This window comes from Pseudorca crassidens, chromosome 21, assembly GCF_039906515.1.
Source record: "Pseudorca crassidens isolate mPseCra1 chromosome 21, mPseCra1.hap1, whole genome shotgun sequence".
Taxonomy (NCBI): Eukaryota; Metazoa; Chordata; class Mammalia; order Artiodactyla; family Delphinidae; genus Pseudorca; species Pseudorca crassidens.
Genome location: NC_090316.1, coordinates 29,195,163 through 29,219,550, shown reverse-complemented (window position 1 = coordinate 29,219,550; position 24,388 = coordinate 29,195,163). Strand labels below are relative to the sequence as shown.

At 40.2% G+C, this 24,388-nt stretch overlaps 1 protein-coding gene across 2 annotated transcripts in view; it reads left to right on the top strand.

The window, feature by feature from the left end:
- The window catches only part of CSMD1 (CUB and Sushi multiple domains 1), a 1,750,344-nt gene that overhangs the window by 882,745 nt on the left and 843,211 nt on the right, over window positions 1-24,388 (top strand). For both annotated transcript variants that reach the window (XM_067722119.1, XM_067722118.1), the window contains exon 5: window positions 14,721-14,928. In XM_067722119.1, coding sequence (XP_067578220.1) covers window positions 14,721-14,928 — 208 coding nt within the window. The remainder of the gene's footprint in view (window positions 1-14,720; window positions 14,929-24,388) is intronic.

The following is a 24,388-nucleotide window of genomic DNA, read 5'->3' as shown; positions in this document are numbered from 1 at the left end:
TTCCGTTTTTGGCCAACAGAATCTTTTTCAGCCACTATGAATTACTAAAGAAGGAAAGCCAGGGGGAAGTAGAAATAGCATGGCTAAGCATTTTATTTAGACCAGATCTCTGCGGCAGGTGTTGCGTTATAAACTTGGCATACATTCGTTTATGTTTTCTTGTCCAAAAGTGTTCAAGGTTAATATTGATACTGAGAGTTTGCAGATGAGGGATCTAACTCCCTGAGATGTGAGGGATCCTGTCCAGGGCTGCAGACACAGTAGGTGGTAAAGGCCATTCTCACGTTGTGTCTTCTGCTTGGCGTGGGTAAGGAGAGGTGTTTTTGTTTTTTCCTTTTGTTCTGTTGAGAAGCGTGATCTGTAAACCACTGAAGAATAACCATAAGTGAGTTATGATCAGGGACTAAAACTGCTTACTCACCAAGACTCTGACCTTGTTTCTCTCTGTCTCAACAAAAGCATTTAAGATAAATATTCACCTAAAAGTGTCAAAACACAGTGTCACTGTTACTTGAGAGTTTTAAAGAGTGTAGGATACGGCAGCTGTTTTGCTTTTTTTGAAGAGTTGATGGATTTTATGCATTTCAGGACAGTTGTATTTCCTCGGAAGGATGACTGAGAGCATGCAAACATGCCACCAAGTATAGTACCAGGAGCAGTCTCGGCAATACCTTTAATAAAACATGCTAAACAAGGGATGTCAGTGCCTGAAGCTGCAAGTTTCTTTAACTGATAAGCCTTACATAAGGTGACTGGAGATGACAACGTGGCACTGGCCAGCGCTTTACGAAATGTCACTCAGGGTGTTTAATCGCAGACATTCTGCCACTAGTGATGATGGGGAAGACAAATGCTGGGAGAACATGTAGCTGGAGGGGAGGAGAAGGGAGAGAAGTCATGCTTTTTGCGGGTACCGATCAATTCTGTGATATTTAAAACACAGCTGGGTTTTCATCAGTTATGTTACAGAGGTAACGTTGTAAAATGAATCTCAGATGATCTTTCTTGTCAGGACCAAGCATTGCAAAGTAAGATTGAATGAGGTAGTCTTCATATAAGAAACTCAGATCTAAATAAAGTTTGAATGGCTTTAGGCAATTGAGTTTTCAGCACTTTTCTTGCATACTGTGTAATAACCAACTCTAAGTCTTACCAAAATTGAAAAAAAATATCAATAACATATGTCAACATTATTAGAGTAAATCTGGTCTACATGGTTTGCATTTCACTGTGATACAAGGCTTTCTGATAAGCACTCTTTTTTTAAATATATATTATCTCATTAAATACAATCTTGGAACTGGTTTAAAGCATAGTCATAAGTGCCTGTATACAAATCATTTTGTGGATCAATTTACAGTATTTTTCCATGATTTGTTTTTCCATGTAAGTACCGTATTAGGTTGCAGGGCTGAAGTTGTCTAGTGCCCAAAAAAACACACGTCCAATTAAATGCCATTCATTGGGACAGGCAGTGATGGAAGTGTTTAATAGCGAGGACTCGGTCATTCAAGGTCTTGGTCATTCAAGGTCATTTCTTACTTACTAGCTCAACACCATGGACAAGCTGTCTGCAAAACCTCTGGTTCTGAATCTGTTGAATTGGATTAATGCTACTTTTTTTTTTTTATAATTGAAGTATAGTTGATTGACAATGTTGTGTTACTTTCAAGTGCAGAGCAAAGTGATTCCGTTTGGATTGTACATATATAGCTGGATTAAAACTACTTTTAATTTCATGGGACTGGTAAAGTTTAAATGAGATGCTTGAAGTACTTAATACCAATAATAGCTATTATTATTGAAATCATTATCATTGAAGAGCTAGAATGGAACAGAAATGGAGACCGAAGGAGGCCAGTTCATCCTCTGAAAAGCTCTTAGAGACTAAAGTCAGAGAGCATAGTGCATTGTTTTCTCTTTTTAAGATTGGTATTAAATCATAAACATTTCAGTTTTAACTGACAGCATTTTCTTCTCAATATCCTCAATATTATACAAAGGAATAGTTCTCTCTCTCCCCATAATTGAACATAATGATTGTTTCCAGTGTTTGCTTCTACACATAATGCTATAATTAGTGTCTCTGTACATATAACATTGCTTTTGTTTCTTGTTTGATTATTTCCTAAGGATAGAATTCTCAGAATGTTATTTATGCTTTGCAAATTTGCTGAACAAATTTCCATGCCACAAGTATTTTCACTACAATTACTCTTGGTTTTGATGTTAGTATTTCCTTTTAAGTTGCTGAGAATTTACTAGCATTAAAATGATGCCCCAAAGTTGCTTTTTTTTTTTAATTGCCAGTAGAATATATCTGCTGTCTATTTGTATTTGTTCATTTGTTCTTTCAAGAAACGTTTATCCAGGAGAGACAAGATGTCAGATACATTTAACAGTCGGGTCACTAGACTTTTTCTGTCAAGGGCCTGATAGCAAATATTTTATGTGTTTCAAGCCATATGGTCTCTGTTTCCGCTACTGTAGTCAGTCATTTTAGAGCAAAAGTCTCCATAGACGCTACCTAAACAAATAGGCATGGCTGTTTCCAGTAAAACTCTATTTACAATAACAGATACTGGGCTGTATGTAGCCCACAGGCTGTAGTTCGCTTACATTAGTTCTTCGCTGGGGCTACAAAGCGAACAAAACAAGAAAGATGCCAACTGCCATGAGAATATCTTAATGGGTAGAGGTAGACCACATAAATCGAAAAACAATGAGTAAAAACAAATACATATGTCACATATCCAATTGTAGTACGTGTTCACAGACGCTCTCACTAAGACAGTGACATTTGATTGAGCTGTGGTGACCAGTTGCTTGGTTTGCCCTGGACTGTCCTGGTTTTAGCACCGGAAGCCCCATGTCCTGGGAAACCACTACCTTTGGACAAACCAGCATTATTTGGACCCCTCGGAGAGGTGAGAGATTAAACTGTATGAGAATGTCAAGAGCATGGTCCAGATCAAGGAATCAGCCAGGGTTTTGATCCTGAGTGACCCCAGGGTGAGTGGAGAATAATGCAGCAGCCAGTATGGTGGAGCAGACTGGACAGTGGTGTGGATCTGGGAGAAACGGTCAGAGAAGATGGGCGTTGAGAGATCCTGGGAGCCCCGTGGACCATCGTACAGACTTTAGCTTCTATTCTGAGCAACGTGGGAAGACATGGGAGGGTTTTGACAAGAGAAGTGGCATCATCTCATCTTGAACGTAAGAGCCTTACGCTGGCTGCTCTGTTGAGCAAAGAATATATGGTGGGAAGGGCAAAGTGGGAAAACCTGTTAGGAAGCCACTGCAGTCTTCAAGGTGAGGGATGATGTCATGTTGAGAGATAGTAGGAGCAGGGAAGGCTGCACAATGCATTTGGGTTAAGAATACAGCTTAGAAGGGTCACCTTTTCCGAGAGACTTCTCTGAAGACCTACTGGACAGTAGATTCCCTCCCGCCTCTGACCCAGGGCACTCTTTATCCTATCATTCTTATTCTTTATCATTGCATTAAAAAAAAAAAAACTTACAGACTTCATTTTTTCGAGCAGTTTTAAGATGACAGAAAACTTGAGCAGGAACTAGAGAGCGTTCCTATATGCTAATTCCTCTGCCCCCTGCACAGTCTCTCCTATTCTTCATATCTTACATTAGTGTGGTACCTTTGTTACAACTGATGAAATGATATCGATACACTTTGACAAATGCATAATGCCATATATCCACCATTACAGTATCATGTAGAATGGCTTCACTGCCCTTAAAATCCTCTGTGTTCCACCTGTTCACCTCTCCCTCCACCAGATACCCTGGTAACCCCTGATCATTTTACTGTCTCTAGAGATTTACCTTTTCAGAATGTCATATAGTTGAAGCCATACAGTATGCAGCCTTTTCAGATTGGCTTCTTTCTCTTCGCAGTATGCATTTAAGGCTATTCCATGTCTTTTTGTAGTTTGGTAGTTCAATTCCTTAGTTTTCGGAATAATATCCCATTATATAAATGCAACAGAGTTTGTTTATCCATTAATCTATTGAAGGACATCTTGGTCGCTTCCAGGTTTTAACAATTATGAATAAAGCTGCTATAAAAATGAAACAAACAAACAAACAAAAAAGAATACGGTTTAAAGAAAGAGCCAGTAGAATTTTACGATGCAGTGGTTACAGGATATGAGAGAAATAGGAGAGTCATGGATGACACCATTTTTATCTAAGCCACTGGAAGAATGGGGTTCCCATTTACTGAAAGGGAGAAAGGGAATTTCAGATTTGGAAAATGAAAGGTCAAGAATATGATTTGGGGGTTAGTAAGTCTGGAATGCTATTTAGACATCCATATGGATATGCCAGGTTGGCAGGTGGATACAAAAACTGAAATTCAACAGAGATCTGGAATTGAACTACAAATTTGAGAACTGTCAACATATGTACCGTATTTACATCCACATAACTGAAACTAGATGAGATCACCCAGGTAGTAAATGCAGTTAGGAAGAAAAGAGGTCCAAATACTGAATACTGGGCACTACACTAAGGATTGGGAGATGGAATCAAAATAATGAGGAGATTGAGAAGAAATGGTCAATAAGATTAGAGGCATCCACGTGTGTAGTATATAAAGTAGTAGTGAATAAAAGCATATGTACACGTTGTACTAGTGTCATTTTTTTTTATTTTGTTGCTATACTATACCTTTGTATGATGTAATCATTGGTGGAAAATGGAAGATGGGTACACAGAATCACCCTGGACTATTTTTGCAACTTCTTATGAATTTGCAATTATTTCAAGATAAAAGAAAGTTTTAAAAGTATATTGAGAAAAATCCTTCAAGGAGGTGGAGATGGATAACTGTGGGATGTTGTTGAGTGCTTGTATAAGATAAGAACTGAGGACTGACCATTGGATTTGTTGGTGTGGCTGACGTGAGAAGAGCAGTTCTTGTGGACCGCTGAGGACAAAATCCTGACTCAAGTGGGTTCAGTAGAGGATGGGAAGAGATTAAAGATTGCAATTATATACATTTCTTGAGATGTGTTGCTGGGAGAGGGATTTTTATAAATAAAGTTAAAGGTAGATATGGAGTCTGGAAAATAGATGTGGAATCAAAAGATAGTTGCTTTTTAAAAAACGTTTTTTGAATGGGGAAAATTGTAACATGTTTGTATGCTGAGAGCAGTTCTCCAATAAAAAGGGTAAATGATCATTTGTTGGGAGGTTTGGCTTAGAAACTTGTTCAGGGATGAAAGCAAGAGCACAGACAGCATTAACCCTAGGTTAAGAGCGTTTACCATTCATATAGGAAGGAAATTTTATGAGCAGAAAAGCAGATAGGTGATCAAATATGGTGTCAACAGATTGTAAAATGTCTCTTTTGATTGCTTCTGTTTTCTTAGGGAAATAGGAAAGAAAATCACCATGTAGTATTAAGGATGTGGTAGGAGATGCTGGCAGGTGAATGAGGAGGAGGGTACAAAATGGTCATTCCCCCTGAAAGAGGACTGAATGGATGAAGGGTACAAAGTAGGAATGTCATCATTGAAAGCCAACTTGGATGTGGTCCTTAATTTAAAGTTAGACCCATTAGTGTATTTTTGTTTTGGGTTTTTCTCCAGCCATGTTTACCAAGGGAGAAAATGTGGATTTGCCCTGATTTGAGTCTAAGGTGTTGACAGTGGAGTTACGGCAGACCCAAGGCAATGACTGAAATGATGGCCATGAAATCTGAGGATGGCAAGGGGAGAAATGGGGACATGAGGGGCCTGAGGGGAAGGAAGTGAAAAAATGTCAAGATCAGGGAACTGTAGGTCTATCGGTGTCAAAGAAATATTGAAGTTAAGGTATTTGAGGCAGTGACCTGGAAATATAGAAAGTGGAGGTCTGAGAATGGGACACCCCACCTTGCAGCTCTGGAAAATGATCATTTATTGGTATTGAGAAGATGAAGGGTGATGGTGGGAATGAATGACTGTGTGGGGTTAGGTTTTTGGAAGAGGAGCCGAATGAACTGAGAGGCCAATATTCAGAAGATGATCTAACTCGATACTGAAATCAGCAAGAATCAAGACAAATGTAGAGCTGGAGAAACTGAGCCAGAAGTAAACATCTGCAAGGACTAGTGGGGCTGCCCAGGGGATGTTGTAGATGACTCCAGGGAAGAAGGTGTTGGATTCTGAGGACGAGAGACTCCACGCTGGGGAAAGAACAAACGTGGTCCAGAAGTCGTAATGAGATGCATGTTGGTGGGCATGTCGTCCAGCTCTAGGGACAGTGGTACTTGGGCTACGGATGCTGAACATTGACCTTGGGGAGGATTTCATGATGCAACGTTCTCAGAAGACAGCCGGCTTCCATGAGGAAGAAGTGAGGGGATACCTCAGAAGTGGCTGAGATGCAGGAAGTTTTCCTGATAGTTGACCTTGAGTTTCAGAGGACCTAGCAGAAGGGTTTTAAGAGCTTGGGAGAGGTCGGGGTCAGACACGTGAGCTTTGTAGAACTTTGAGCGAATGAGGGTCTGAGGGGATGAGGGGTGACCTAGGAGACCAGCATTCCTTCCAGTGTCTTCAGTACCTAAGGATGAAGGATGTAAGAGGTTAATCTCCTGATGGTCTCAGGTGTGACGTAGGTGGTGGTGAGGCTACAAGAACAGAAGCAAAAGATCTGGGCCCCCTTTCATTCCAGCCCCAGGAGGGGTGGAAACCTGGGGAAGGAGGCTGCCTCCTGGTGACTGGGCTCTGTGTGACTCTCCCCTCCTTCTGAAGCAGCTGCTAAACTCCTGGTGAAAACAGTGTGTAGACTTGGAAGGGCAGTTTTACTCAAAGCAGTGATACAATGGTCAAAATAATTAAATAAACTATCATTGAGTGATCACTGCATGCCAGATGGGAGGAAAGAATAATATTTTTACTGAGTTCTTAGTATTGTTCTGAGCACTTTACAGCTATTGATCTGTCTAACCTTCCCAACCACCCTGTGAATAGATGCCATTATTATCTTCATTTATAAATAACCAAACTGAGGCCCAGAGAGGAGAACTTGTGACACAAAAGTGGGAAAACCTGGATTCAAACCCAGACAGTCTGACTTGTAGGTACCAATATTCTACACAGCCCTAGGGAAGGTATATTAGAGACTATTGCCTAGTATTAGACATTGAACATTATAAATGTGTGTGCGTTTCTTTTTCTTTCCTGGATGCTTTTCATACAAATTTTAAAATTGAGAAGAAACTATACAACCCACTGTATACCCTGCATTTTATAAATTCAATATTCTAGGTCAGGAATTTGTTGAAGCAATGTTACAAACGCTCGGTAAACACTGCATGGTTTGGTTCGGGTGCAACATACTTTATTTAATGATTTATCTGTTGTTAAACATTTAGTTGGTTTCAATTTTTCTTTATGATAAATATGGCAAAGTATGTCTCTAAATAATGTTTTATTCTGTATTTTGAATCATGCCCTTAAGATACATTCCTAGCAGCATTTATACCCAGGCAACGCTTATAATAATTTTACAGTTTAGGATGAAAATTTTTTAATGTTTTGAAATTCCTTAGGGGAAATAGTGCACTCTGATTTCTGCTTACAGTTAGAATTATTTTCCCCACTTACAGAAATCAGTAGGTTCAAACACATCTTTTATTAAAAACCTTATCTGCTTCGTGGATTAACTTGATGGCATTCAGACTCCTTTAAGCTGTAGAATGTTTTTTTTTTCCAAATGTAAGATTTTTTGAAAATTCAATATAGGACACGAACTTAAAGAAATAATTGCTCTGATAGACATTTGGTGTGGGAGCAAAGCCCAACCACTTGACTTTATTTGCTACTTGTAACCTGTGACTCCTACATGTGGATGTCCTAGGAGCACAGTTTTTAAAATATAGAGTGAAGTGACTCAATATTATATGCATCATTTTTTTTTTTTTTTTTTTTTTTTTGTGTTACGCGGGCCTCTCACTGTTGTGGCCTCTCCCGTTGCGGAGCACAGGCTCCGGACGCGCAGGCTCAGCGGCCATGGCTCACGGGCACAGCCGCTCTGCGGCATGTGGGATCTTCCCGGACCGGGGCACGAACCCATATCCCCTGCATCGGCAGGCGGACTCTCAACCACTGCGCCACCAGGGAAGGCCTGTATGCATCATTTTATTAAGAAGTATTTTGTGTGCTAATTTTTACAGTCAAGTATTTACTTGGCAGTTTCGAACCTATCTTCATTTTCTTTCTGCGTAATGTGTAAAAAAAAGGTGTATGGGGGGAGATGATGGAATTCTAAATAGCATTTACTTAATTAGATTCCCCCCAGTTTTTCAGCTTCCAGACAAAACATTGCTCTGGATATAGCAAAATTAATGTTCAAGTAAAATTTTTGATACATTTGTCCTGCTGTGAACATCCAGGGATAAAAGAAGCTTACATTATGTTCATATAACTATATTATTTAAATATTGGTCAGAATTATTTAGTTTATTTTTAACGGTTACTTATTTTTTTTAATACATTTTACTTTTTATATGTGGTTTTTAAGTTTACATCAGATGCTTACGGAGCTTGAAATAATTCTTCAGTTTCCGGGAAGATTGTTCATAATCTCCCTTTCTTAATGTTTTGCTCTGATTATTTTGCTTTCTCTGCCTGCCTTGGCTTTAATTCTTCTAGAAATTTCCCCACTGCTCTGCTGAGAATAAAAATAATATTTCTGGACTTGTGGCTTAGCTACTTGATGAGGACAAAGCAAAACAAGCCGTCAGCTAAACCCCTCCTGGACCTGCTACCATGATGAAACCTTCTTCTTGGAAATTAATTTTCGTCTGAAATACCTCTCTGCTTAGAGGCTTGCTGTTGTTTTTAGTAGAGTATTATTTTTTTTAAACTTCATGCTTGAAAATGCCTCCTATTTCTATACATAAATTAACTTTTCTATTTCTACTCTCAGAAATGATATAGTTTGACGCCATGCTTAGGCCCAGAAATATATATTACTGTAGTCCCATTTTTCCTACTGAAGGTGACTGAGTATAGGCTCCAGGTAACTGGTATATGTAGGAAATGCTGAGTCATTCACACAATGAGGCCGGGGCGGGGAATTTTACTGGGCTCCAGGCCGCCTACTAGGAATAGCAGACCTGTGCAAAGGCAAGCTCGTAAAGCTTATGGTTCAATGCTTCGCCCTTAGCAAAGTGCTAAGACGTAACAGAGCAGAATGAAGACACAGGGAATGGTCCAAAGTAGATGCCAGTTCATACACAGCTGTCAGAGAAGGTGGACCCAGGAAGGGGACTAATGAACAGACCGGAAGGCAGGACGGTGAGTGCAGAGACCCTGGGGCAGGGACGCACTTGGCTGTGGTCCCAGCAGGCTATGGTTAGAGGGGGATGAGGAGAGGTGGGGTGGACAGAGGCCAGGCAACGTGGGCGTGAGATGGGGGCATTGGGTCAGATCACCTAGGGCTTCTCAGGTCCTGGTCGGGTTTGATTTTATTCCGAGTGGGGATACGGAAAGTTTAACAGTTTTGAGTGGAAATTTTTAAGATTCAAGTTAAATTTTAAAAGGATCAGTCTGGTTAATTTGAGTGAAACAGATTTCCAGAGAAAAGATGAGAGTAAGAAGATCGTTTAGTTTTCAGTACTATTGTGTGTGTGCTTGTAAGTGTATGTGTGTGTGTGTAAACAGCATTAAGAGATGATTCCAAAGGTCTGTGGCCATTATGTGTAATATATATGTTATATATATATATATATATATATAAACCTAGCTAATGATCTCTAGTTTTGAAACCTCTATATCTAATTTTCAAGTAAAGCATTTCATTTTAGTATTTTATTTATGAATAATTAGAGAAAAAGTGTTAAATTGTTTAGTTTAACTGTGTTTTTGCAGTGTTACTGATTTATAACCAGTGAGGCCTGCCTTGTGAAAACATCTCAGAAATTATAAACTTATGTATTTAAAAATATAATTTGTCATATAAAATAATTTAAATTACATTTGTCACATATTTTCCATCAAAATATGAATCCTAGTGTTAGAGATATGTTAAATAAAAACAGTAAATTTATTATATCTATACTGATTTTTCGGTGTTTCTAAAGAGATAACATTTTAGTTTGGAACATTTAATAGCTATTTCCTAATTAATTTATCAAAAAACTGTGTAAAGTGTACCAGAATGAGAGTATTTTCAAATACTATTGCAGTAACTAGAATTCTTTTAAATTACTTTAAATAAACATATTATCTAAGGGGAAATATTTATAGTCTTCCTATATTTTAATAAGTTTAAATAGGTCAAATATCCAATCAATGATTTATCTTGACTCAAAGAAAGAATACTACACAGCATTTTAATATGGTTTTAATTCCTCTTGTTTAGAAGGATCTATATAATACCAGTGAAAAGAACTGGAAAAAGCACTAATTAAATTCATCTAAATAATTGGTTCTTAATGAGGGGCAGTTCTGTCCCCAGAGAACAGTTGGCAATGTCTGGAGACATTTTTGGCTGTCACAATGGGGGCGATAATCTTGGCGATTAGTGGGTACAGGGTGGGATACTGCTAAACCTTCTACAATGCAAAGGACAGCCTCTCAGAACAAAAAATTCTTTGGCCCCAAATGTCAGTGGTGGAGAGGTTGAGAAGCATGATCTCAGTGTTATCTCTTTATAATAACTTGAAAAAGGAATTTGCTTTCTCCTTGCTACTCTTTATTATAGGAGACACCTGTAATAATGAGGTGTAGGTACCTCCTAGAAAATGCAGGGTCTTCATTCATGTACATTTCCCGAGCACATAACTGAAAAAGAGATATGAGTGAATATTTTATGATTGTGGACATCTCATATTTTCATAATTTTCCCTTGGAAATTGGTGATGTAGTTAAAAATTAGGACGGAGATATATGATACTGTGTCTCTGTGTTCCTTGGGGCCTTTAGATGGAGAGATTTTTATCTCTGAACTCTGAACTGTCACTACTACTATTGCTGCTATACTAGTCTTACTATTACAAATGACAACAAAAGCAAAATCAGTAAACACATCTTGAACCACAGTAGAGTCTATTGCATAGCGCTGTAAAGACCAGCGGACGTAACCCATTGCCTTAGCCCAAGGCTAGGGTCATAGGAGTGTCAGCTTCATCCTCGGGTCCATCGAGATACCAGCAGTTGCTCTAGTAAAGTTCAGGTATCGTCAGTATTTTATATTGGGCACTTTAAAAATAATATATGGTGAGATACAAAAGTAAATAAAATATCATACATGATTTTGAGGGGTTTATTTTTTGGAGATTTTGAGAAATATAAAGAGATTTATGAAAGGACTGGGCTCATTGGATTTGGAGGCGGAGTCTTAACACTTGCAGTCAACAGGCTGGATCCAGGGGAGACAGGGCTGTAAGTCCCAGCCCGAGTCCATGTATGAAGGCAGTCAATCCAAGGGAGTGAATTCTCTCTTAATCCACCTTTTTGTTCTATTCAGGTCAGCCTCACAGACACACTCGAATAACGTTTAACCAACTATCTGGGCTCCCTGTGGTCCTATCAAGTACCCATGACACCTCTGTTTTCCTAGCCTCAGTCCCACGAGAGTAGACTCTGAGGTCCAGACTTAATGCAGCTAAAGTATTTGGGAGGTGATTCAGGAAGCAAAGTGAACTAGTGAGGAGGTGAGGCTGGGAAGTGAAGAATGCCATTGAGGTATGCTTTAATAGGGTTAGTCTTGTGGGCATTGGTACTAAATCTCTCTGGGTCTTATTTGATACTCCATGTAAGTTACAGTTTAAAATTTCCCCACCAAGGGGAGAGAAGGCGGAGAATTTATTCACCACATTCCATCCCTCACTGTTTCTGGGTTATTCCTGAGTGTATTTCCCAGACTCAAACGGGGCTTATGTTACCCTTCCTCACATGCTATTACGTTTTAGATGTGCAAAATGTTATAGTTTAGAGAACAAATTATCTTACAAAACTGGGGAAGAAGCTAAAACTGTTAAAATGTTTTGTTGGAAAAACATGTGAAGCACCGTTGCAGTTGCTTTCAAACACACACAGACATGTTCAAACACACATACACATGTGACCTCACTCTGTACAGTTTTTTATTGTTTGTTATCCAATGAGTGGCATGAATTATTTTTGTTTTGTTTTATGTGCTTAATTATCAAAGAAGGTATCATCAGTCAGACTACCTGATAGTGTTCTGTAATATTTTATTTGAAATGCTGCATTAAGAATTATAATACATCCTGCATCTGTTTAGCCTGACATAATTCTGACTGTAACTCATTTAAAAATGTTCTGCGGTCATTACAATATCTACCAGAGAAAACGCAATGGTGATTGCAGCCTTGGAAGAATTATAGTTTTTGTTCTCTACCAACTTTTTAATTTTCTTTCTCTTTAGTTTCATTTTCTATTCTTTTTGTCTTCCTCATACAGTCTACTCCTAGTCTCAACAGAGTAGCCATAAAATCGCACCACTTGCCTGCGCCTGTGATGGGCATCCCAGGCTCCTCTGGAGTTAGTGAGTACAGAACTCACTCACTAGGCCATCCAAGCGTGGTCCTCCATGACCTGCTTAAGCCCTCAGCTGAAGTCCTAGGAAAATCTAGATACTTAGTATCTAAACTCTTAGAGTCATTGGATCAAAGAAAGTGACACTGGAGGTTATCCAGTTCAACCACCCTTTTAAACAGAGGGTAGATGTGTTGCTGAGACATCAGTGCTGCTATCAGCTTGCAGATACCAGCACAGCTCTGTCCGCTGATAAAATATTCCTATACCAGGTAATATATAGCCACTTCCTGGAGTCCCTGGAAACACGATGTCACCCCAGCTCAGTAGACACCTTCTACAGGTCCTCAGATCTTCCGACAGTTGAACGACCAGAGGGAGAAAGGCTGCAGGGGAAGAACTCCACGGCCCTGCCCTAGAGCTACAGCCAAGGTCCGTGGTTGATGTTTGGTACCTGTGCATACATACTCTTGTCAGATAGGTTTAGTATCACCTTTGTTCGGTCAAGGTCGCCAAGATATTTTCCCAAAGAACCCAGTATGCTTCTTACCCTCTTCACTCTTATTTTATGGTTATAGTGTATTATGCACACAAATACACCTGTTTCGAGGTCTTTTAAATCATAAACTGCTTCAGCACATAGGTTACAGTTTCAAAAATCCAGAATAATTTGATATGAGTGTTTCTCCTCTAACACTTGGGAAGGGGAGCTGTTTGCTAGGCAGCTGAATTACAAACCACTTATGCGGTCTTCACTGTCAGATTTAATACATTTCATGTAATCACCCAACCACAGCATTGGATTTGAAAACTTTTAAGTTTATATATATATATGTGTGTGTGTATCAACTTTTTATATATGTGTGATATGCTTATATACACAGTTATTTATTCAGTAGCCAATGTATATATCTGTTCCAAGTGATCTCTGTCTAGTCCCAGGAGCCGCCAAAGGCAAGTTTCCCATCTTGGTAACAGGCTGACTTTGTCTATCACTCTAATTGTAACGCTGATGTCCCTCATTGTTAAATACAATTGTCCCTTGGTATCCACAGGAGATTGCTTCCAGGTTCCCCTGCAGATAACAAAATCTTCGGATGCTCAAGTCCCTTACATAAAATGGCATCGTATTTGCGTATAACCTACATACATCCTCCTGTATCCTTCAAATGATTTCTAGAATACTTACAATACCTAAAACAATGAAAAAACTATGTAAATAGTTGTGGGCATGCAGCAGACTTTAGTTTTGCTCTTTGGAACTTTCTAGGAATTTTTTTTGTATATTCTTCCTCTGTTGGTAGAATCTGGATGCTGAATCTGCAGATATAGAGGGCCAAGTGTATACTGTTTGCTAGGATTGTCTGATAGGAAAGAAGGAAGGGAGGGACGGTATTTACAGACTTGTCTTAAAACATGTTATTTCACAAATATTTATCTACCCTATATGTACAGTTTACTACGTACATAACATTTTGTAATAGATGATTATATAAATTGAATACCATCTATTTTTTACTCTGTGGAGAAAGTTACAGGATCCATTTCTCTTCAAAACAATGTTTATTCCAATGCTACTTTGCATCCTAAATGTATTTTATCTTAGTGACCTTTTCCTTGTCACTTTTCCAAGATAATCCATTTTAAGTTTTCATGCAACTATTTCCTACTCAGAACTTTTTTATGAGTTGATGTGTCTCCATTATCATCTCATTCAAGAACTTACCTGAAATTCAAAACCAAGTGCACATCCCAAACTCTACAGGACATAAAGATTAGGGCAACTGCTTCTTTTAAGATCACTGTGTTTTCAAGCCAGCTCTCAGAAAAGGAAGAAATGATGGCCACATACTGTTAAGACTCACAACTTACTTCCGTCTTCCAAGATGCAGAGGAAACCTTTGAAAATATGGTTCAGCTGTCTGTGAATGTCAGGTGTATAGTAACCGCACGTTCCAGATTTTAGAAATGACAATTTCACCTCTTTCTATAGTGGCAGTTCAGTTAACAACGCGGTGTAATGGGTAGACTTTTGAAGTCTTTCTGTGGAACTAAACTAACAAACCAGGAGAAACCCTTTGTCAGGTTGCGTGTCGCTCTTTGGGGTTCAGAAAATATGTGTCACTGATCGAGCGTGACACTTTGTGGAGGTGCTTGTGTACGAGGCCATTTTCAAGTACGCTTTCTTTGTTTCTGTCCTGTGCAGCTGAGGGGGCCTGCGGAGGGACCTTACGGGGGACGAGCGGCAGCATCTCCAGCCCCTACTTCCCTTCAGAGTACGAGAACAACGCCGACTGTACGTGGACCATCCTCGCAGAACCCGGGGACACCATTGCTTTAGTCTTCACTGACTTTCAGCTCGAAGAAGGATATGACTTCTTAGAGATCAGCGGGACAGAAGCGCCCTCCATATGGTGAGTACTGGACAAGAAATGTCCTTCCCACTTCCCACAACAGACTTTACAAAGTTGTGTTCTTTCCTTGCCTTCCGCTGTTGGCTGCTAAAATGTCATCTATATGGTGACTGATTTCCAAGTTTCTAAGATGTCTTTGTGCTGGTATTTGGAGGTGGAGATGTTATCTGGCCTTGGGCACTGGAACGTATCATGTCTCATCTTGGATTCTTATAAAGCAACACAGAAGATGGCAGCTAAGTGAGCTAAGCTAGTTTTGGATTTGGTCTGGAGCTGATTCAGTGTAAACAGATATTTTTAGACAGTGGAGATTTAAAAATGTCACGTCACCAACCGTTTGTCGCCTCTGCTGCAGATGTGTGATTGTGTATGTCTTTTCCTCCCTGGAGATGCTGCACCTATGAGGGTCACAGGCAAACCGTAAATACTAATCTGATACGTAGATAATGCCAGTCATCTGATGATCAGTTCTCTGGTGTGTGCGCTAGTGGCAACAGAAGAAAACCTGATCAGATCCATTACAGTCTCTGGTGTATGGTGTTTCTTGTGTGAGAGCAGCTCTAGGTGTGTCTATAAGGACAACTGAAAAGGGAGAATTCGAAGAATAAATGTTTAAAGACTTAAGGTATACTTTAAATGATGTCGTTTGTTATGGGTTGAACTGGGTTTTTTTGGTTTTATTTTTTCAATTTCTTAGCATTTTAAAAACTGCAGCTGTTATCTATTTCAGGTCTTGAACGGTAAGGAAACTTGACAATACGTATGTTCAAATTAAGTTGGGATAGAGGAAATGTTGGCTGTTTATGCATTGGTGGAGGAGATGAAATGAATGATTCTGAATATCTCTATAGGTTTAAGTCTGTATTTCAGTACAGAGACTGAAGGATAAAAATATCAAACCTGACAAATGTCATAAACTGTTTTACGTTTTAAACCAATTAGCAACATTGAATTTTATTTTCCAAGACTCAAAACTCAAAGCAGAGGATTCATATTTATAGTTTAAGTCATTTCCTTTCGTTAGTTTTATTGTTCTTATGGTAAATGCTACTTCAGTTAAAAGAAAAGTAACCACTGCCTCTGTGATCTTTGTTTTTCATTTCATTGATCTGAGCAATCCTTTTAGATCAGGCAAGCTTATTACCCTTTTGCTTATTTCACGTTATACAATTTAAAGACTCAAGGATTGGTTTATGTTATTATCTATCTACCTTTTTGTAACATCAGAGTTAGTGGAAACAGATACCAAAATGAAAGCTGAATGTCCTGGATTTTGCTCCAAGTTCTGCCCCAAACCTTCCTTGTGACCTTGGACAGATCATTTAACTGCTTGTATAAAAAGGGGCTATCCTAAATGAGCTTTTGAATTAATTCATTCAACATCTACTGAGTGCCTTTCTCTGTGTATCACTGTAGGAGATTCAGTGATGCAACACCCTCCTAGCTCTAAAGTCACCTTGTTTTGGTTTCCAGAAAATCATTGCCATGCAAAACTACATGGTGACGGTTTCTCAGAAACTCAGGGACTCATGGTAAAGGCCTTATTTATGAGAGATTCTAGACATGAGGGGCGTCACCTGGATGGTGAGGTGTCGGGCTGGGGGAGAGAAAAAAAAGTAGGCATATCGGAGGATGAATGTAGACTCCACAGTCAAGGTTGGCTTTCGCCAAACAAATGCCGTTTATGTAGGAAAGGAAACTCAGATGTCCATATCCAAGTCTGAAAGAAAAATAGGAATGCTGAACAGAGATGCCAGTCCCGGTGGCGCAGAGCCTCGCAGGAGGCCTCATGGCGCATTCCCACACCACGTGACCGCCTTGAGCAGGGAGACCTCCTTCAGTTCACGTGTCTTCAGTAAGCGGTCCCCAGGAGTGAGACAATGTTACTTGACTTGGTTTTGCCTGTTTCTTCTTTTCTCATCCCCGCTGGTTTCTTTTGCGTCCTCTCCTCCCCTCTGTTTTATCTCCATCAGTCCTTTCCCCCGACACGGGTCCCCTCCAACTTCAATACCAGACTCAGAAAAATGTTCTCAGACGGGGTCTTGAATCTGCTATAATTGCCACCTGTCGGAAATGCCAGGTGAGGCCACGGCAACCTGCGGGGCCTGATAGCAACGACTCACAATCGTGACATAGAGAATATTGTCATGGCAGCCAGAGAAATGGCCCTGTGTCTTCCTGGTGTTTGGATTCAGACTGGAAGACGTTTTCCGGCTGTCTGAAATCTCCCCGTATTTGCCAGGATACCAAGATCAATGATCCAGCAGCAGTTGGGAAGAATTGGGTAGTTGATGGAAAAGCTGTCCGTGGGACTTTGACCCTGGGTGCCTTCTGGTCTGATAAACTGGGTTACCTGTTGGTTCATCATGATTTCTCTGTTTCGACAGCCATTATCAGACAGAGAGTTGTACTGATCATTATATTCTCCTGATGACTGAGAGGCACAAAGGGTAAGAGATGGCAAAGCTGAGGGAGCGTTGGTAGAGCTGCAGCTGGATCTGCAGGCCCCTGAACCCAAACTATGTTTCCTTTTTACTGTAAGACCGTCCCCCCAATGGAAGAACCCAGGTCTGAGCTTAATGGCCTGTCAGGAAGTTCCCTTTTCTCTGTTTCAGGACTGCACTTTGGATCCTAAAGCCTTGGGCAGACAACCACCGTAGGGGAGATGGGCCACCTGAGAAACCATTTAGCACACATGCTGCATCAGGAAAGTCAGGGACAACAGGGACAATATCAGGGATGACACTGAGTGTTTATCACAATTATAAAGAGAAAGATCCTGACATGGCACAGGACCCCTATTCAACAGAAGGCTCTTCAGTGGAGGCAGAAAAGGAAAAGATGGTTTTCCTAAATCAGTACTGCAACACACACGGGCACATTTACAATACAAAACAGGATCACTTGAGTTACCTTCTCAGATTTATACAAATGCATAATAGGGCTTATCTTCAAGACTATTATTTAACCGTAACTTTCAAGTGACTGCCTCTGAAATGTTTCATGGTCTAAACTGGTACATTTAAAAGATTTACCCATCCCCGAATTGCAAGAAAAATACTAAGTGGCCGTGTAGGTGGATACACCTCCTCTCAGGCACAAGGTTACACGGCAGCGGCAGTAGGACAGTGCTAACGGCTGTGAGTAGAGAGAGTGCACACACCCGTATGATTTTCCAATAATCTATTTTTAAAAGACGGACTATACAAGCAAGGGCACTCTGAGAAGAAGCTACTTGGGAAATTGTTAAGAACAATAATAGGATTAGCCTTATTTTCATTTCATTTGGAGTAAAATTACCAACTCAGCTATGTTTTATGTAAGGGTTGCCATGGCTACAGCAGAGGCAGTCTAAAAGCGGTGGATGATGTAAAGTCCCAAAATTATCCATGTATTAACCGTGGCCGGGGTGTCATCACTTAAGCCTGATCGACTCTGTGTACATCAGATGAGGCTGAATTTGTTTTTAACTCATCAGGTTCTAATTTTAGATAGGTTGGTCTCTTATCAATACCCTCCTTTAAAAGAGAGCTGTCATGCCTAGTGGTCTTTGCAACGTGGGCCAGTAATTACGGTTTTTTCCTGCAGTTAAAAACCTGGTTAACAGTAAAGCTAGCCACACGTTCTTACTTTCTGAAGTGATTTGATGGCGCAGCATCTAACTCCTAAGTCCGGAAATATCAAGGAGGCAGAAAATTGATTTTATTTCAGAGTTAAGTTACTAAGGTTTCTAAATTAAGATATGATGGTTAAAGGGATGTTCCTAAGAACATCACAGAGTCTTGACGAGAAACGAGGAAGAGAGCATTTGCTATCTTCAAAACATGCACTCATATTTGGGAATAATTATCTACCCCATTTCATGGCAGGGAGTGTGTGTATAGGGTAGAGAAGGAAAGAAAACAAGGGCTAATAAATGCGTTTAAAATATGCCCCAAAACCTATTTAAATGCATCAGTTTCTTAAAAACCTTCAGTGACTGAGCCATGGGCCATCGGAATAAAACCCAAAGGCCTTAGCATGTCATTCAAGGCTTTTCAGAGCTTGGCCCACCCTGCCCTCCAGTCTGGCCTTCTCCTCTGCCCGGCAAGCACCCCTTACTTTGCCCCACTGAATGCACCCCTGTCTTCACCATAGCACGTTTGTGTCTCTTGCACGCTTGTTCAGGAACCAGCCTCCACAGGGAAGGCCCACGTGGCCCAATTTAACCAACGTTAAATTGACATATGGATGGTAGAACATTCGAAGAAGTACCACCAGTGGGGCAGACAGTTCTATATCTGCCTCCCTGGAAAACCTCAGGGATCATCAATGCAAGAATGCTTCTTGGCTGATTTAGATTAGAGCTGACTTCTTATAGCAACAGAAAATCTGTTACTTTATGATATTTTTTAAGGCTTAAGTTCAGTCATTCACTAACCAACATGACTCTACCCCTTTGCCTGTCTGGGTGATGCAAGATTACATATAAGAGAGCAAGAAGTCGTTTTGTAACTACACTTTATTTTGTTCCCATTAACCAGGCACAACTTCACCATTAAACCAATCTGATCAGTGACTTGCTGAAGCCAAAACAGAACTTCAAAGGAACTGGCGAAGCTGAGTGAGCTTCAAAGAACCCTTGAAGGGTCAGTTAACATCTGTGATGTTTATCTAGCTTGTCACTTAATTGATAACTAACTTGGTGTATATTTCATTTCTAATGAGGACGGATTATTGAGGCACACAGCAGAGACGCCCTGAAATCAGTCCTTCTGTTCACCTGCCCAGGGTACAAGAAAGGAAACCCCTTCCGCTCCCTCCTCGTTTTGTTAACTATTCATTTTAAAATCATTTCACAGAGAACTTGTAAAACCAGCCCGGAGAGTTGGTATATCACCCAGCCCAGCTTCCCTTAACAATCACGTCTTCTACAGCCCTAGTGTCGTCGTGGAAACCAAGAAATTAACACTGGTGCTGACTAACTTACAGACCTGATCTGAATTTTCCCTGCTGCCCTTTTTCTGCTCCAGAACTCAGTCCAGGGAGCTGCACGGCCCTGAATTCCGTCTCTTCCGCCACCTCCGCAGGGTGACTGTTTTCAGTTTTTCCGTTTCCGTACCCTTCTCCCCCCTCATGTTAACAGTACAGTCTGGTCACACTCTTTTTGAAAGATGATGGCGTTTTTCAGGCCTGAGGAGGACGGGGCCATAAAGCATGGCCCCGTGACCACCAACTGAAATAATTGGTTTCCTTTCTTTTATGTTTTCCGTTTTAAATTTAAATTTAATAATTACGTTGCACAAACCTATTGGAATGTTCGCACCTCAGCATTTTCTGTGGAGCGAGCATAACATAAATATTGTAGGTGTGTATGTGTGTACATATATGTATACAACAGTATATGAATTTCTACTTTTCTTGAACCTCTATATACTGTGCAGAGGCCTAAGGCCATAATTAATATGATATTATTACAGCCCCTTTCCTAAACCCCTCTTGCACTCAAAATATCTTTCTCTAAAAATTTCTTTCAATAATGTATTACTCTAAGAAAACCTTACACTGAATAATAATATTCAGTAAGTATTGCTATGTGCCAGGCAAATGTAATCAGTTGCCTCTACTTGAGATACTATTATCCCCATTTTATAGGCGAGAAAAATGAACTCAGAGAAGGTTAAATATCTTACCACACAGCTGCCAGGTGGCAGAGCAGGGACTGAAACAGAGACAGCCCCAAGCTATATTTCTTCCTTTATTCAAATATATCAAGATGATATTTCTGTACTGTTTTTAAGTCAGGAAAATAAAAGTAAATAAAATACTTTTATTAAAATTTTTATTATTAAAGAAGTATGTTACACTCCAGTATTATCCCAGAATGACTGCAATTCTGTCTGGCCTCATTGAACACCAAGGGAAGCGTGAGGCCGCTTCAAGTCTAGATCTGGTCCTGTTACTCCATGGTGGAGACATCATGACCCCTTCTTTTACAGTCTTCTTTTTCTGTGTTATTAGGTATAAGGTAAGGTAATAAATCTTAACTTACTTGTCATGTATAGTTGTGAGTATAAATACAATAATGGATGTTATAAGTCTTCTGAAAGGGGGCATACCGTCAAGACATTGCCAACAGTGTAAATGTTAAGGCTTCCCATCTACAACTTTGACTCATTTACATGAGAGGTGGTGGGGAAATAATGACCAGCCCCAGTCATCCCAAACCCTCCAGACTCAATAGGGAAACTTGTCTGATCACAGCCAAGTCTGTGCAACGGGGAATTTGTAACCTGGTCTGATACATTCTTTCCCTCGCACCGTCCAGATCACACTTGCGTTACCTACGTGATTAGGTGACCCCCCCCCCGCCCCCCCGTCCACAAGGCCTACGCAAACCCCCTTTCCGTTCTCTCCCTCTCCCGTTGGCAGCCAGCTGCCTGAGGACTCTTTATCCCAACGGGCAGCGAAGGAATCACTGGAAACAGTGCGGCTGAGCCAAGCACGCAGGCTGTGTTTCAAGAAGCTTCCAATCGGGTGTACTTTTCAAGGCACTTATTTCCCTCCGTTTTCACCTGAAATGTACCGTCTGTAGTAGGTGCTGAAGGAAGTCTTTCTTGCTGGAAGTTGCCTTGAGGAGGAAAGGAGGCTGTCCCTGATGGGCCAGGAGAAACTGCTGCCTGTTTTCAATCTCCCACGTCCTCTATCCCCAATTCACGACCAGGCAAACATATACCCCAGGTGAAGACTTCCGTGCCCTGCAATCTCCCTCCTAAGGATTGTGATGGGTTTCTTAGTAGGTACCCTGGTGCCATTTCATTGCCCAGAAGTGTCTCATTTCCATATTTCTTCACAGATGTCTGAGATACCATCAGAGTAGGTCATCTTAGATAGCTTTCATTTTGGCTGAAATCAGTATTTAGAATTTCAAATATTTACAGTTGATGACGTTAAACTATGTTCATCAATAAATATTTTGAACATAGGAAATTTATATGATTTATTTAATGGTGGTAGCTGTGGATAAAATGTAGTATTTTTACACCAGGACTACATGCAAAAAGACCAGACCAAGGGATGACGAAGAGGAAAAAAAAAAAAAAAATTCCTGGTCCCTAAAGATGGAACTGATTAGAGAGTCCCAGAGTGTGGTTCTTTACCAAGTCAGGGCAGATACCACATGTCAGAAACCTCAACTCTGCTGTGATATTTCTCCTGTCATAGGAAAGCCCAACCACTTTACCTGATGTTACTGAAGATTACATTTCCTGTAAATTATCAGTGTTACAGGCAGTGGGAAAAATTTCCCCTTTAGGAATATAAATTCAGTTCACACAATACAATATATTTGTGTTTTGTTCTTGTTTTTTTATAGTCACACCTCTCTCTTTTTGTATGTGGTCTTTTCCAGAAAGCAAAATTACACTTAAATGAACACTTTTAAATAAATTTCCCTTTTAAAAACACACTGGGATCTTCTGGACCGGGTTTCCAACCCGTGTCCCCTGCATTGGCACGCGGATTCTTAACCCCTACGCCACCAGGGAAGTCCCCAGGTCATCATACTACTAAAAGTCTACAACTTAGTAAAAATGTAGTGTGAGAACCATAGAATTTGTACCGAAGTACATATGTATCTATTTAGAAAACTTTTTCAAGGGTGTACCATGTGCCTGAAATGGTGATATATGCTAGTCCAATGCTGCTTAAATTTACTGTGTGTAGGAATCACCCGGGATCTTCTTTCGATGCAGATTACGACTCAGGAGGTCTGAGGAAGGTACCGCGATTCTGCATTTCAACAAGTTCCTGGGTGATGTGGGTGTCGCTGGTCTGTGGACCAGGCCCAGAAGTGAGGGTCTAGAGTGTTTGTGGGTGGTGCAGAGAGTGGACAATAAGATAATTGCAATAATGACTAATTAAGTTTCAAGTATACAATACAGTATTATTAACTCTAGTCATCGTACTGTATATTGGATCCTCAGAACTTATCTTACCACTGGACATTTGTACCCTTTGACCAAATCTCCCTGTTTCGCCTGCTCTCAGCCCCTGGCAGCCACCATTCTACTGTCTGGTTATATGAGTTCTACTTGGTTTTTTAATTTAGATTCTACATATAAGTAAGATCGTGCACTATTTGTCTTTCTCAGACTTATTTCACTTAGTATAATACCCTCCAGGTCCATCCATGTTGTCACAGATGGTAGGATTTCCTTCTTTATTATGGCTGAGTAATAGTCGTGTGTGTGTGTGTGTGTGTGTGTGTATCACATTTTCTTTATCCATTTGTCCATAGCTGGGTACTTAGGTTGGTTCCATATCTTGGCCATTGTGAATCATGTTGCAACAAGCACAGGAATGCAGATATCTCTTTGAGATATGGATTTCATTTCTTTTGGTCTTATACCCAGAATTAGGATTGCTGGATCATATTGCTAGTTCTATTTTTAATTTTTTGAGGAGCCTCATGTTTTCCATTGCTAAGAGCAGAGATCTTAAGTGTTCTCACCACAAAAAAAAACAAAACAAAACAAAACAAAACCTGTGTACCATGATGGATATGTTAATTACCTTGATTTCAGTAAATGCTGTCGTTTTTAGTGTACGTGTGTATCAAAGCATCATATTGTACCTGTTAACCCTATACAGTTTTGACAATTATACCTCAATAGGTGGAGGTAAAAGTATTGTTACTAATAATCATTTCAAGTTTTCTTGAAAAGTGAAAACTTTTTAGTAGTTATATTTCAGAGTATGATAACATAAGCTCTCTGGTCTTTGTTGAAATATATCTTATAATTTTGTAATGGGCTGCTGGTGCAAAATGGGGCAGATTCAGAAAGATTGGGTTCAGCATTTAGTTTCCAATTTGGGCTTCACATCAGAACTGCCTGGGTGCCACTCCTCAGAGATTCCAGTTTAATTAGCTGAACCAGCTCAGCTGTGGCGCTGACTGCTGGGACTGAGAGAGAGGGTCAGAAGAGAAAGAAACACAGTATTTCAGTGGCTTCCAAATATTTTCAGCAGTATTAGCATGTTTCCAGTCTATTAATAGTTGTACATTGAAAATAAAATTGTTTTGAACTCTTTTGGAGCACATTGGGCTAAAAAGTTAAACAGGTCCCTTTGCCAAAGATTCTCAGTCTTTTAATACCTTACTGGGCAACGTGGCTCAGAGGTCAGTAAGAGGAGGTTGCAATTCACCAAACATATGTGACTGTGAAGCGCTCATCTTTGGTGGGATATAGATTAAAACCTGGGACTATGGGTTCAGGAAAGGCTGTGCTTTTCTTGATATATTACAGGTACTGTCCTGATCTGAGCCCTGGCAACATTTACATTCCATTTTGCACTTGAAGCTGATAGTGACTTTATTCCAACTTGCTGTTTCTTCTAGCCATGGCTTCAATCCCTTTTCTCCATCTGCAGAATCTTCTGTTCTGCTGTGTCAGCGAAGTCCATAGTTATTCAGCTCAGA